This window comes from Peromyscus leucopus, chromosome 5 (assembly GCF_004664715.2).
Source record: "Peromyscus leucopus breed LL Stock chromosome 5, UCI_PerLeu_2.1, whole genome shotgun sequence".
Classification (NCBI taxonomy): Eukaryota; Metazoa; Chordata; class Mammalia; order Rodentia; family Cricetidae; genus Peromyscus; species Peromyscus leucopus.
The window spans coordinates 43,200,855-43,216,610 of NC_051067.1; the positions used below are offsets into that span (position 1 = coordinate 43,200,855).

A 15,756-nucleotide genomic window follows, 5' to 3' on the forward strand; every position below is an offset into this window, starting at 1 on the left:
TAAAAGCAAACATCTATAATCCATTTTTGGGGAATGTGAGTGTAGTGTTCTAGGCTACTTCCTGCTGACAGGGGGCACTGGTAGTCTTATGGGGATTTTGAGAAAATTAAGAATAATGATCAAGTCCTGACTGGAGTAGTTTGAATGTACCAAGCTCTGCTGACTCCCCATGGGAGGCCTTACCTTGCCTGAGGAGAGAATGGGAGGTGGGTTGGGGGGCAGGAAAAGGGAAGAGAGGGGGATCTATGATTGGTATGTAAAATGAATAAAAAATTTCTTAATTAAATAATAAGTCTGTACATACATATAAATACATAGTTTAAATAAAATTCTCTCATCTAGGCTGACAATGCTCCATCCAAAAGCTAAATACAATGTAAGGAAAACTTCAATATCAGATAATCATCTTTGGAAATGCACATATAGGTAGCATTGTACAGACTGAGTACATTACATTTAGGTAGCATTGTACAGATTGAGTACGTTACATTTAAAAATATATGTACATACATAACAATTAATGAAAAAAGAGGTGGAGAATTTGAAAGAGAAAAAGGTAGGGGCATATGGGAGGGTTTGGAAAGAGGTAATGGAAGGGAAAATAAATTTAAAAATGCAAATATGAAATACAATAAGTTTAGTGAAAATATGTGAAATATAATTTAAATTAATTTTCTATTTTCATCTATCTACTTGGGTGAGGGAATAGAAAGCAATAACACTCCTTCAGTCATGTTCATTTCTAGCATTTACATTGCTATATTTAAAAATTATTTCTCAGTAAAACTTCTAGGGCAAAACCAGAACCAGATGACCCCAAGAACTGGGACACCAGTATATAAGACAAAACTAGGGCATTTAGTCACCTGAAGTTGAAGAAGCCATCAGACCGTTGAGATCATGTCAAAGGCACGGATGCCAATTACATTGGCATATACTGTGCTTCTCATCAACTGCCTTCCTTATATCATCCAGAGTCTTCAGATTTCAGATTTATTCCAGGTTCGTATAAAATGAATTGTAGCTTGGGGCTGTGAATTTTAAATCATTACAACTAGGCTCAAGCACATCTTTATTAAAATAAGAACCATTACCATCAACACATTTTTTTCCAATGAGAAATGAAACAAATATGTTTATTCCTGTACTGTAAAACTCTGTCCTTTGGAACTGATAAACTTGTGGAAACCTTTTCCTTCATCCTGCTGGTTATGGAAACACTTTTCTCTCCTCTCTCTTCCCCTGTTGCCAATGAACTGGAGGCTGTAAGTCTGGCCAGTTCCTCCTGATAGGTCCTAATTTGCCAAATAGATATACTTCTGATTTTCCTAGTAATTTTACAGGTCACATATCAACAGACATGAATCATTATCTTGGTAGAATTGTAAATGTAAACATTGCCTTGAGGAGCAGGTTATAGTAAACACATTAATTTTCTATTTCAGCCTCTATGCTACTTAGCAATGATATAGAAATTAATTAGTCTATTTACTGTGATTATTATACTTATTGCATTCCCGTGGTTTCATGACCTGTAAGTAGGTGTCTGATCTCCTTGCATTATGTTTTGGCCACAGTGAGGTGGATCATTAATGTTTGTAGCTAGTTCCTGGGACCACATACATCAGGATTCAGAGTACTCATCACAAAGTCTAAAACATCACAGACATTTATTTAGTATTATGTTCAGTGGGAAGTCATCATAGTATAATTTTTTGGAGATTATCATAATCAGTGAAACTAAATTATGAATTATCTACAAGATTTAAAGAGAACTGACATTAACAGATCTTCCATATTGCCAGCCTGGGCTGGATCATGGGCAGGAACAGAGACTAACAAACCATTACTGACCTAAGAGACCAAATCAGGAGTTGATAGTGGAGGAGACAGAAGAGGAGATCGACAGAGGGATCCTAGCTCATGTCTACACCTGTGTAGTTCTTAGTGCCTGCTGGTTCTCAGGCTGCAGTAGCAACTCCTGCCAGTGTGGGCAGTCTGGGCCAGACACCATGTCCAGGGAAGCTCAGTGTGTCCTGGAAACTTTAGCCAAAGCTCCACTTCCTGGGCACTGGATCCATATGTGCACAAGGATGTCAGGGAGCCATCAGTTCTGATCAAACACTGCCTCAGGCTACAAGGCTGTCACACTACACAGTCAGGCTGTGGGGCTCACCCGGAAAGGGCAGCCCATAGTGTGATCCACATACAGTGCATGGGGGACAGGGACCTCTCAGGATGGAAATTCTGCAAGGACACTTTAGAGAGCTTAACTGAAAACCTAAAACTCTTTGAACAGAGTTGCTTTGAAAAACACAGAATGACCAATCAAGTCCAGGCGCTGCCACTTAGAAGAGTGTGTCCTTGGGAAAGTCACCACCATGAGCAATAACTTTTCCCTTTTGCACACGACGTCCTGGAGACTGAGTCAGCTTATTGGTGTTAAAATAAATAGGGTAGTTTTAGGGACAATTTAAAATTTTACAACCTTTTAATCCTATAATAATCCTTCAAGGGAGATAAAAACTGCATTTGACAGATGGGAGAATTGGAATTTAGGAAGCCTTACCTGCTCAAGGTCACTTAAGACCCCAAAAGACTTGGACTAAATACAAGCCCAGCAAGTTCCCAAGCAGAAGCCACTGTCATTTAACATATAAAGAATTTAGTATAGACAGAACTTCCACCCTAAACTAGACAGTATAAAGAAATGATGTGAAGAGGACATTTTCAGAAATTAAAAAAAGAATGTTCAGATGTCACTAAAGAACACAGGGTATTCTCAAATCATTTAGTCAATTTTAGGAGCTGATTAAAGTGGTGACATTCCCCCCAACATTTCAGTAGTTAATGGCATTTTTTGAAGAACTAATTCTTGGTCCACTAAATGATAACAGACACTCTTCAGGACTCATCTACTGTTTCCTAGCAAGATTAGAGTTGGTGTTACCTGTTGCAATTTTTCTGATGAAGTTCGGGCTTAGGGTGTTAAGGAACTAACTCATTGATGCCCTGTACCTCTCAAGGAGCACACAGAGAGTTTGAAAAGGGGGCTGGAGAGATGACTTGGGGGTAAAGCATTTGACATACATGTGTGAGGACCTGAGTTTGAATCCCAGTACCCCAATAATGCTGGGTGTAGCACATACTTTATCTGTAACCACAGTGCTAGCAGAGCAAGATGGAAGCAGAGGAAGAATCTCCAGAAACTCACAGGTAAACTAGCCTGGTAATTGTGGAGGAGAACGACAAAGGGACTTTGTTTCTAACAAAGTGGAAGGATCAACATCCAAGGTTGTCCACTAACTTGCCACACACTTGGGCAAGAGTTTGTCTACCCCCCCCCCACAAACATGCACACACATACAAACATATCACATACATACCACACACACACAAACATGCACACATATACAAACACACATACACATCACACACACACACCAAAACAAAACAAAAAATTAAAAATAATTAAAAAGAACTTGAAGGAGCCACTCAGTCTACTGAGCCTGTTTCCTGAGTAAACTACTTTGTTGTTTATGATTCAGAATTAATTATCTTTGCCACATTTCAAAATAAGAGAGCATGGTAGTGATCTATTTTTTCTAAGTTTTTGAATGTGTGTTTCCTGCTTAAAAGACAGTGTTTGATTGCTTTATTTATTTACACTGGTTTCTGGTACCCTCTCCTGTCCATAGTTGGTATAGCATTACACTGTGTTCCTATATTGAGGCTCCAGTAAAGGATAAGTTCTAACAACAGACAGGGTCAATCTCTCCCTTGGTGCACACCATGGCTTAGTTCAGAGAACCTCCTTCGCATACTCTCTACTTTCCAAACTTCAAAAGTGAGAGAAGTGGCTGATGGTTTTTACTTCCAGCTTAAAATTTTGTGACTCTGGTTTGGATAGATGATCCCATACTAAAATAGATGTGATAATATGAAAAAGGGAAGAGTTTATCATTTCAATTTTGATTCAACAATAATGTATATTGCTTTTATTTTCTTGACTAGACACTGAGTAGGATTGTTAAGAAAACCACATGGGCTTTCTCTCTCTTCCAATCCAGCAAGATGCCCAAAGAAAAGAAGGCCAAGGGGAAGAAGATGACCACGGCCCCTGGCATTGTGAAAAAACAGGAGGCCAAAAAGGTGATGAATCCTTTGTTTGAGAAAAAGCATAAGAAGTTGGGCATTGGGCAGGACATCCATCCCAAAAGAGATCTCACTCGCTTCCTCAAATGGCCCCACTATATCAGGCCGCAGTGGCAAAGGGTTATTCTCCATAAGTGGCTCAAAGCACCTCCTGCCATTAACCAGTTCCCCCAGCCCTGGACCTGCAAACAGCTACCCAACTGCTTAAGTTTGCCCACAGCTACAGGCCAGAGACAAAGCAGGAGCAGTAAGACCCGGCTCATGCTGAGAAGAAAGTTGCTGGCAAAGGGGATGTCCCACCTAAGAGACCATCTGTCCTTCAAGCAGGGTCAATACAGCACCACCTTGGTGGAGAACAAGAAGGCTGAGTTGATGGTGATTGCCCACGATATAGACCTCATTGAGCTGGTGGTCTTCCTGTCTGCCCTATGTCAAGGATGGGGTCCCCTACTGCATCATCAAGGGAAAGGCCAGGCTGGGGCAGCTGGTCCACAGAAAGACATGCACCACTGTTGCCTTCACACAGGTTAACTCGGAAGACAAGGGTGCCCTAGCTAAGCTGGTAGAAGCTATTAGGACCAATTACAATGACAGATACAGGATTTGGGGAGGCAATGTACTGAGTCCTAAATCTGCATTGCCAAGCTGGAAGAAGCGAAGACCAAAGAACTCTCCACTAAACCAAGTTAAATGTATTTTGCTACGTTTTCTGTGCGATAAAAATAATTACAAAATTAAAACAAAAAGAAAAGCAAAGAAAACCACATAGGATATGTAGTGTCTGAATAGCTGGTGGTTTAGATACCTAGACTGGTCACTACTGAAGGTGAGCAACCCTAGCAGACTTGTTTTAGACTATTAGGATGGTGTGGTGATATATTTCGTACCCTAATAAAGCTTGCCTTGAGGATCAGAGGGCAGAAACAGCCACTAGATCAGATATAGAGGCCAGACAGTGGTGGCACACATCCTTAATCCTATCACTCGGTAGTAGCAGAGATCTGTCTGGATCTCTGTGAGTTCAAGGTCACACTGGAAACAGAGCCAGGCAGTGGTGGCACACACCTTTAATCCCAGTACTGGGAATCACACACGCCTTTAATCCCAGGAAGTGATGTCTGGGCAGAGACATGTATATAAGGTGTGAGGAAACAGGAACTCACTCTCGGTAGAGGTAAGAACTAGTGGCTGACTGTTCTGCTTCTCTGATCTTTCAGCTTTCACCTTGATATCTGACTCTGTTTTTTTTTTTTTTTTTTTTTTAATTATAAGACCTTTTAAGATTCATGTTACAGGGTGGCAATGCTCAGAATCTCCTGGGAAAGGATGGGAATCTGAGTTGTGCAGAGCTAACTCACATGCTTGCATACACACACTTGAACCCACACACCACACACATAGACAACTGAAGCACACAGCAGAAGGTGAGTTGTGCTGAATCTTACTGGTGTTTGGTTCTAGCCTGTCTAGAAACTGAAAAGAAGACCCCTCAGTCAAACAGTGGAACTGGCTTGGAATATTCAGAATGGGCCATTTGTTGGCATCATCTCATTTGGATTCAACCTTGTTTAACATTTTAAATGTTTTAATGTTTGAGTTCTAAGAACCAGCAAGACTGTCAACTGCAACTCACTGTAACCTGTAACTGGAGGACACAATGGTCGTCTATGATAGGGATGCTAAAAACAGGCTCTTATCTTTTCTCTCAAGTTCATGCAACTGAGCTACTAAAGACTCCAATCAGTGCCCAAATCCAGTGTCCTTTATTGTCCTCATGCCAGGACAATACGTCAGTCATCTCAGAAAAGAGGTGTGACAAATTCTTGGGATGAGTATCCAGTGGTCAGAGCCACCTAAATGATCTTTGACAGCTAGTTATACAGCTTTTCCCAAAGAAAGGGGGGGAAACTGCAACGGAAGACTATGGGTTATCTAAGGCTTGATGACCAGGCATGATGGGGTATACCTGTAGGTCCAGCTACTTAGGAGGCTGAGGTATGAGGATGGCAAGTCCAAGATCTGCCTAGCATCTATGCTGAATCTTTAAGGAGCAACTTAAGATTCCCTCAAAATAAAAGTAATTTAAAATGTGGCTGGGATGTATCTCAGTGGTAGAGTGCTTGCCTCTCATGCCTGAGTTCAATTCCCATTATTGAAAAAGAATGAAAATTGTTTAAACATGAGTTTTTGAATGGGCTATCCAGAAATGAATAACATACCTTGTGGAGTTGCTGGCGCTATTTTTGGCCTTAGACCTCCTGATTTTCTTGCATTTCTGAATGGTGGCGTGCTGTCGTTACTGATCCATACCAATCTCATGGCATATTTTACGTCTCTGTTAGCCGTTGCACTTGTCTTCTCTCCATTCCCATCTCTTCCTGTGCACCCCATCTAACACATTTGCTGCATGTTCCTGGAGTGGCCGTTATCTGTGCAAATGGCCCAGCGCTTTGTAATTGTGCATTTTACCTACTCGGACGGCACACTCTTCCCTCTTGAGTCAGGAGATGCTCGCACTCCTGGTGTATACACCTCCTGGTTTGGTGCTCCGATCTGTTTCCCTTGCTCCACAGCTGGCTTCGCTGAGTACTATTCACGCAGCTTCCTAGGGTTAGGGTCTTTGCTGTCACTGCCCATGCTGTAACCTTCATGGGCCCCCTTTCTGGGAACTCAGTCCTAGGATTGCTGGTCAAGGAGAACACACACATGCCCTTGTGCACACACGTGCACACACACACACACACACACACACACACACACACACACACACTTTCACAAAGTACTGCCAGTGGGTGGTAGTAGAAATCTTTAATTTTCGCCAGTATGTACTAAGCAAGCTTTCCTTAGTTACCAGATGCTGATCTGATCATTAGGAAACCGGCATGTGCCCATCCAAGTCTCCTTCAAAATCCTGGCTATTCACATCCTTTATGTACAGCAAAAAGGAAGTGCCACAGCACAGGGTTAGAGTAGGAGGTAGTCCTCTGAGGTTACACATATCCGGGTGTTGCTGTTTACTGACTATGTGGCCTTGCTCAAAATTTCCTGTTTATAATGAATGATATTAATGATTACATCATAGTTTTGAGAGGATCGAGTGATTTCAAAGAGAACGTTTAGAGAGCCTGGCAAAACAAAACATTATATTCAGTATTCATGCCAATTAATCAAAAATATATACATGAACAAATATAAGCAAGAAGCCATTAATATAAATGATTCTAAGGGTAATTCTCAGAATTCCTTCTCGGATGCGTGGTTTGTGTGTTATCTGTCAACCCTTTGTGAGTCTCAGCTGTAACAAGTGTATCAAGCTGCTTTGCCATCTGGATCACTTCATTAAATGAAGCTTTCTAGTCAAACCCTTTCAGTTATTTTGACCATACACTTGGTAGGCTTTGGAGTTTTATTTAATATTGCTCTCCAGTGTGACAGAATTACTTTATATTTCTCTTATATTTAATTTCAGATATCCTAGGATGCTGCTCCTGGGATGTTGCTGTACTTTCCTGAACAAATTGATTGGTGCTATCTATGCCTTCTGTTTATTCACTCAGCACACTCGCATTTGAACACCGGGGCGAGGGGGGGGGCGGGGGGGGCGGGGGGGGAGTGGAGAATATGAAGCTGGGGTAAACAGCACATCAGTCAGTGTGGGAGACAAAAGGCTGAAAACATTCGTGCACATTCTCCACTCAGTAAGAAGTTTAAGTGGGCGAAAGCATAGGATTGAACAGGTGGAGAGAGAGCCCTTTACTTCAGAGTGAGACATGAGCTGTGTTCTGGGGTGTCAGGGAAAAGAGTTCAGGCAAACAGAAAAGGGGCCATTCCAGAGAGATTGCAACATGGTGAGCAGAGGTGTAGCATGTATTGTTTTGGGATACAGGGTGAGGCAGTGAGGAGACTCATATGAGGGAAGCGGAGGGGAAATACTGGTAAGGATGGGGGTCTTTGAAGGCCAAGCAGTGACACTGGGATACCAATGTCACACAGTATCCAGAAGATACTCACTGCTGTCCCATGGGAATGAGAAGCAATGGTGGAGGGGGGTGTTAGTGTGCCGGCATTAGTTAGTGTTCTGTATATAAAGTGTGCCAGCATTAGTTAGTGTTCTGTATATAAAGTGTGCCAGCATTAGTTAGTGTTCTGTATATAAAGTGTGCCGGCATTAGTTAGTGTTCTGTATATAAAGTGTGCCGGCATTAGTTAGTGTTCTGTATATAAAGTGTGCCGGCATTAGTTAGTGTTCTGCCTATAAAGCGAATTGAGAAGAGGGGCAAACTGGGAAGGCAGCAGGGACAAAATCACCTCTAGCTGTGGGGACATGACTCCAGGATCAGGTAACAGAAAGTACAGGATGGCGTGACATTTGGGAGGGCAGAGACAACAGGATGTATGTGTTCTTGAGGAAATGAAGCATAGAGAAAGCTCCAAATTGTGAGAAAAGGTGGCAGTCTCATAGAGTAACTGTACAAAAGTTATAGAGAGCAACTCAGGCTTAGAAGGAGCGTGACACCTGTTGAATGACCATGCAAATCTGTGGAGTTAGAAGCAACAGCAGGACCCACTGGGGGCTCAGTCCTTAGACAGCAGGGCTACAAACTGAAGGGTATTGCTATCTCCCATTTAGGGCCCCATTCCCAGCCCCCCCAGAGAGAAGGTAAATAAGCACAGAAAATCAGAAAGGGAACATCAGAGAGAGGTAGGACAAGTGGAGTTTGTGTCCTGGAGTCTTAGGGGGAGGGTGGAAATGTCTGATGGTATCCGATGCCACAGAAATCACATGGTGGTCAGAAATGGTGAAGATAAGGCAATGTGAGGGTTCTATAATATTTATTGATGGGGAGAGGGTACACTGGTATCATCCCTGTGGCAAAGTACTTACAGACAAGATGCTCCCACATTCAACTGAACTTACATAATTTTATGATGTACAAGGATATATTTCTCAAGAGCTAAATACAAACATATCCATAGATGCTGCAGGGAGGCAAAAATAAGCTCACAACTCCACTTGATGTTCAAGCATTGGACAACCTGAGTGTTTGACCTGAGATCGTAAGGGTCTGGGGGCTATTTGGGTTTTAGGAAACTAATACAGAGTTTAAGTTTCCTTTGTAAAAAGGTTTAGGATCGTTCTCTCAGCTTGCATAGATTTAAGAGTTGTGTCACAATTATCTTTTAAACCGTAAAAGTCATTAAGCTATCTTGAAAAAGTATAACCAATGGCTCAAAATATTTGAGTAGACTGCTCATTTATTTTTTCATGCATTTGAATGTTTGATGCTTTTGAACTTGCTCAGCCCCTTGCTTTGTGCTAGGATAAAGAGAGTTGGTCTTAGTCAGATCCTTCTCAGGCTAATGTTGTTGGTTAAGAAAATTTCAAATCAAGGCTGAGTCAGGAAAAAGAGCGTCTCCAGGTTGAATGAAACCATACGGCCCTCAGTTGTCTAACTTTGCCAAGAGACTGTCATTGTCTTCTCCATGAAGCTATGAAATGTCTATTTACTTGAGGCCCAAAAAGAGGTAACATTCTAGGAAGACAATAGTCACTACCACATGAGAAACAACCTGATATGCCCTCCTCCAAAGTCTGGCAAGCAGCGCTTATGAGGATTTTCTTTTAGCTCCGAGTAAAAATCAGAAGGCAGGTTTTTGTTGAGATGCTCAGAAAACACTAGTAGAGTACTAGGACGGTCACTTTGATGACTGGTGTATCTCTAAATCATCACGGTGCCCAGTCATATAGTCTGTGTGGAATAAAGGGCTGAACCTTAGGCATCATCAAATTCTTCATTTCATTCTCATGTGTTTGGAGTTTCCCTGAGGTGTTTTCTTTAATGGACCATCTGAACAGGGTGTGGAATCATGATGAGATTTTTCGAACGACCCAATCCAAGACTTTTGTGTGTTTTAATAGGGCATTCAGAACAATGAATCTTCACACTCTACCCAACAGATGCCATCATCATGGTTTTCTTGTTGACTCAAAGCTTCCCTAGCTTTGACAGATAGAATCTTGTTGGTAGTGTTATAGCAGCATAGGGCAGGGAGCTTTTCCTGCCCAGAGGAACAGTTTAACCTGAGATGCCATTGGAAGTTTAAAACAGCAAAGGATGTTGTAGTTATCCACACCACACAGGTTAATGGAGTAAAGTTCTAGCATGGAGCCAGGTTGGTATCCATGTCATGATAACCACAGGCTTTCTCTATCTGATTCTTAAAGATGTGAAAATTTGCACGCCATTGGGTTTGAAAGAGGAGGTAAAAGATCAAGTTGCTCAGACATAGCTTCCTGGATCCTGGCCATGTGGGTGGGATAAGATATAAACTCACCAATACATAATCAAATGATGTGCACAGGATGGGTTCACCATAGTGGTAGACATGGAAGCTCCTGAAACTGCTACCAACTCCCTAGAAAGCTCACTAGGAACAAAGAATGTTCACTCTTTGTAAGAGCAGTTTCTGTAGCCTGGGACTAGTGCAATGTCTCCCACTCATCCCTTTTCAGGATGTTGGGAACTCTTGGATCTTGTCAGGTCCTGAAACAGTCTGAATACTTGCATTTAGTATTTCAAAAATAAAAAGTAATTTAAATAAGGATTAAACAATTAAAAGCATGTTGTTTTGGATGAGCATAGTAGGGTCACTTAGGAAGTTCAAGGCAAAATTTATCTGAGCCACATCCTGTTATGTTATGTCCTGTGTCAGATCACAGTGGAATTTCAGAGTAACTACTTCTAGGGATGTGGCAACTAGCTTTTCTCAGTTTAATACGTGCTATTATTAATGCTATCTGGAGAAATGGGGATGCAGATATATTGCCTAGCATTTGCAATGGTCAGAGTTTAATACCAAACACAGCAAACAACAACAAAACCGAAGCAAAGAATGCAACCCCCTGTTTGTTCCGTCACTTTTCAACACCCCATGCGCTCTCATGTCAGAACTGATTTCCTTTAGAAGGTTCATCTTGCTGCACTTTGCTTGACTAATTCCCTGAAAAGCTGCTGGTCCATGGCATTTTACGTTCTTGCACCAGACTAGCATTCAAAATGACTAAGCCTCCTTGTAAAGGATCTCTTGAGAAAACAATGGGTCAATAGAAATTTCCCTATTAACACTTAAAAAAAAAAAAACCCAATAAAACCCAGTTATCTATCAGGAGAATTTGAAGCATAAAAAAATAAATACATTCATGCATATTCTTGATCAGTGTATACTGTATACAGAGCTCTCTATTAGTAGAAATTTCTCAAAATGAAATGTGTTTGTATGATGAATTCTCTTCTAGCTACGATGGCTCCATGAGTTGACTTTTCTATTCCGTCTGATCTATTTTTTTTTTATGTACTTACAAACATAAAAAATGCCAGAAAGAAAAGTGACCAAAAATGAAGCTGTCGTGAGGCTGATTATGAGTCATACGGTTGCCAGTGATTCACAGGCTGAGTGTCCACAACCAGCGATAGAGGGGGTCTCCCCACAGCTGTTATTTGTGCTCTAGTAATTGCTGGTTCCCAGGAAGCACTGAGTGACCAGCAATGACTGGGATGGAGGGATGAAGTAAGGCAGGACCATGGAGCACAACCCAGAGATGTGGAGCAAGCACATGTCTGCACAAATAACAACTCCGATCTAAATTGTTTCGAGTAACATGTCCAACTGGAACAAGACTTCAGAAGGAAAAAACAGCCATGAAAAAGAATCAGTGTAACTTGGAGATTACCAAAGGTTTATTTGGAATGACACAGCACTGAGAACATAACTGTTACAGATGGTTTGTGATACAGCATACATCACCTCTTTCATTTTAGATCTGTGAAGATGAGTTGCATAAATATAATGTGGAAGTATATAGGAGCTTTTGTAAATAGGTTCTTTTGCCCCCTCATCCAACCAATCGCATAAAGGCAGAAGTGAAGACTGCATAGTTGCTGGTCCAGATCTAATTTTTATCTGTCCTCAGCACCTGAGCAGCTACACAACCAGGCCCTACTCTCTCCAAAGGGGCAGCAGCATGGACGTGCTATCTGTTAATATCATCCTGAAAACATCACACAACACACAGAGACACTGTCAGCTGTTTTGGCAATGGGATGAGTGGTTTTGCCTTGAGGCAAAACTGCAGCTGTAATGCCAGACGGAATAAGAGCAATGCGTGTATCAATGACACTTAGAGAGGCGGAGAGCTACAGTGGAAGGGGGAGGAGTCAGCTATGCATATGTGGCCATCTGCATACACATAGGTCCAGCAGGCATGGGAATTAGCTTGTGGGACTGTATGTCCATACGTATGTGTAGAGCAGTGACTGGAAAAGACTGTTAAGAACGTTTGCAGCTGTTTAGTTTGAAACACAGTAAACTTGAAAGGGAAAGCGAGCAAGTGCTCACGTGGGGCAAGGGAGTAAGATGATGTCTCACTACAGGATAACTCATCACAACTGCAAGGCAGCCACTCGACATCACAACTTGATGCAAAGAAGTCAGAGTCTGGTCTGGAGAAAGCTACTTTAGCCTTGGGGGAGGGGAATCAAGTACCAGTGTCCACAGTTAGACGAAGTACACATAGACCTCTATTGAACATAGGGAACAAAATAAGGACTTGTTCCTTAATTTGCTATTTCCCCCTCTTCTTACGGTTTTTGCATACATGCTCTATTGATCTGTCTTCCCAAGCCTCATCTGGCACCAGTCTGTCAATCATTATGAGGGTAGTAGCAAAAGTGAACTCCTCCGCATTTCATGAAGGTTTAAAACCCAGTCATGTGACTCTTTTGCAACATCTGCAGCCCTACTCCAGGCGCCGGGTGAAGTTCTCTGGAAAGAGGCCTTTGTAAGTGGCCAGGTCTCTGTACTGAAGCCAGTCTGACTCCTTCACCCCCACCAACCAGCCTGCGTCCTGCAAGACAAGAACAGGGTTTCAGAGAACAGAAAACTCCTGGGCACAGCCATAGTGCTGAGAACTTTCCTAACAACCCGTCCATGCAGCCACATGACACAACACTTCTATAAAACACTGTAAAATTTAGAAACTGACAAAAATAATGAATAAAAAAATTCAATTTAAGTTATGTATTATTGTACATAGTTCACTTAATGTTAATTTTAACATTCTAATTTTAAGTTATAGGTTGTTAAGGAAAAGGAATTTCACGTGAAAACACTGAGTACAAGGAACACAACCAATTGTCTTGTGTGGTTCATAGTGGACTAAGGATTGAGAAAATAATCCTTGGTGCCAAATAGAGTCAAACATTCTAAAGTTGTTAGGTTCGAATACAATGCTGACATGGCCATGACGTCGGGTGTTTTACATCCTGAGCCACTTCCTTACAGGGAAGAATAGCCCCACAGCTCACACCACATAGCCCCAACAAAGCACCTCCACAGGGCTCATCACCACTGAGTGCTGACCTAGTGCTGCCTGGTAACTGCTGTCACTGCTCTCGTTGTGCCTGATGCTTCACGTTCGTGTGGATTGCAGGGAGATCGGATGCTGGGTTATTCCTGTTGGAGATTCATGCTCTTTCTAAGTGAGCTTTGTTTCACTCCTAGGTGCTATCATGTAAATAAAGACATTTCGCTGGATAGCCACCTACAGAATGGGTGACAATTGCAACAACTGTGAATTGCAAGTGGCTCCCTGCCCTTGGCCTCCAGAGAGAAAGGAACATAGAAGGATCCATCTACACAGACAGCACTGGGAATCTTTATTATGTTAACCAAGGCAGGGAAGAGGGCCCACTTACAATGAGGAATGGCCAGATTTAATCTGAATCAATCCTCCATGAAGCTCAAGAACATCTGATAAGAAGAGGTCTCAAAAATTAAATAAACTGTTGGATATATTCCCTTTGATACCATCTGAGACTATAAATTGATGCTCCTATATAGACAAGAAATATAAGCACTTAGACAGGCCAATTTTTGAAGAGAGGAAAAAAAAAACCTACAAAAATAACAGAGGAAAAAAATTGCCCCAATAAACTGACTGATAATATTCTTGTTGATGAAGAAAGGTGCCCTCCTTAAAATTATGGTGTCACATATGTGAAGGACAAAGTTATACCTAAAGTAAAAGATGATAACTAAACGTTTTCAAGCCTCTAGTATGCACATGAAAGATCAGTTCCCCTCCCACATGTCCTTATTGGATTTTATTTACAGTGAGTCAAAACCTAATGAGGCCAAATAGAGCTAGGCATTTTTAAATTGTTTCAATAGAGAACAAAAAGATAAGAAGCAACATCCACAAAACCATAATGAAGATATATCAGAACACATTACTCTGAAATACAACTTTAACTGTAATGTGACGGATATTAGGCAGTATAAATCTTTAGCTGAGGAAAATTAGATTTTAACTGCTGAAAATGCTTGGTAGAGAAGAATTTCCAGTTTTGGTTATGGTGGAACAGCTTGTGTTGGATAAGTGCTTTTGCATAGAGTAAGTACTCAGATAACTATGCATATGTGTATGAATATATGGATCTATATATAGCCAGCTGTTGTAAAGTATAATTATAAAATATAAGAAGTTTATATATAGTGAAGTGGGTATAGATCATGTGCAGAGCTAGCTGAAGGCACTAAGAGCGACAAAAAGCAAGCAGAGCATAGAGAATATTTAACCCTTGAATGTAGAGAATAGCTGGGGTGAGAACAGGTTAATGCAGCTTTTCCCCAAGGATTGTCCTCAATCTGTGTGCTGCAGGGTCGTAGAATGTGAGGTCACAGAGCAGCTTTATACTAATGGGCAGGGAAGCTCTTGGAGGAAGGAAGTCCTCAAGGACCCAGAGACACTTTCCTTAAGTCCTAGGCTGCATCTCTAAATGGGAGGTCAAGAACTAGGGGAAAAACAACAGCAAAATGGCTGAGAACTGCAGAGAGAGTTTTAGCACTGTCAGTAAAGGGGGAGTTTGGAGTCTAAATCCTGAGTGGGGCTGGAGAGTTGGCTCAGGAGTTAAAAGTGTGAACACTTGCAAGTGCCAGAGTTCAGTTCCAAGCACCCAAGTTTGGTTCTTAGAATTCACATCTCACCACTCAGAACCACCTGCAACTCCAACCTCGAGCATGTGACACCCAGACTTCCTAGGCAACTGCCTCATGTGCACATATCCCTACACAGTGACATATGCAAACATAAAGTTTAAAATAAAAAGAAGTCCTGAGAAATAATGCTTACCAAGTTAGGAAAGTGAATAAGATACCACACTGCAGGTTTTCTATAGACAGCTACCCTAAAAATGTCTTATGTTTGAGAGGTAGGAATACTGTCCTAGAGCTAAGAATTGATGAAAAGCTTATAGGTACACATTTGAAGAAAATACAAAACAGTCTTCAACACATTTAGGTTAATAAGTTAGTAATTTAAGTGCCTGTTGGAATGAAAATAAAACAGCCTCCAGATATAGAAAAAAGAATTCAGCTCTCTGCAATGTACTGTACACTTATTGTGTCTAGTGTCAATAAAAATGTTATCAGATGCAAGGACAAAATCAGTAAAATATGCCCCACAGACAAAAGGCAATGGATAGAAATATGCTCTGGTGTCATACAACTTTTGAATTATCAGTTAAAAATACTAAATTGATG

At 41.4% G+C, this 15,756-nt stretch overlaps 1 protein-coding gene and 1 pseudogene across 1 annotated transcript in view; one reads left to right on the plus strand and one right to left on the minus strand.

The window, feature by feature from the left end:
* Positions 1-3,410: 3,410 nt before the first annotated feature.
* On the plus strand, positions 3,411-5,080 carry LOC114685676 (annotated as a pseudogene).
* A 6,792-nt stretch (positions 5,081-11,872) lies between these two features.
* Amph (amphiphysin) overlaps positions 11,873-15,756 on the minus strand; it is a 200,061-nt gene continuing 196,177 nt past the window's right edge. The window contains exon 22 of the mRNA XM_037206457.1: positions 11,873-13,060. Coding sequence (XP_037062352.1) covers positions 12,953-13,060 — 108 coding nt within the window. The 3' untranslated portion in view covers positions 11,873-12,952. The remainder of the gene's footprint in view (positions 13,061-15,756) is intronic.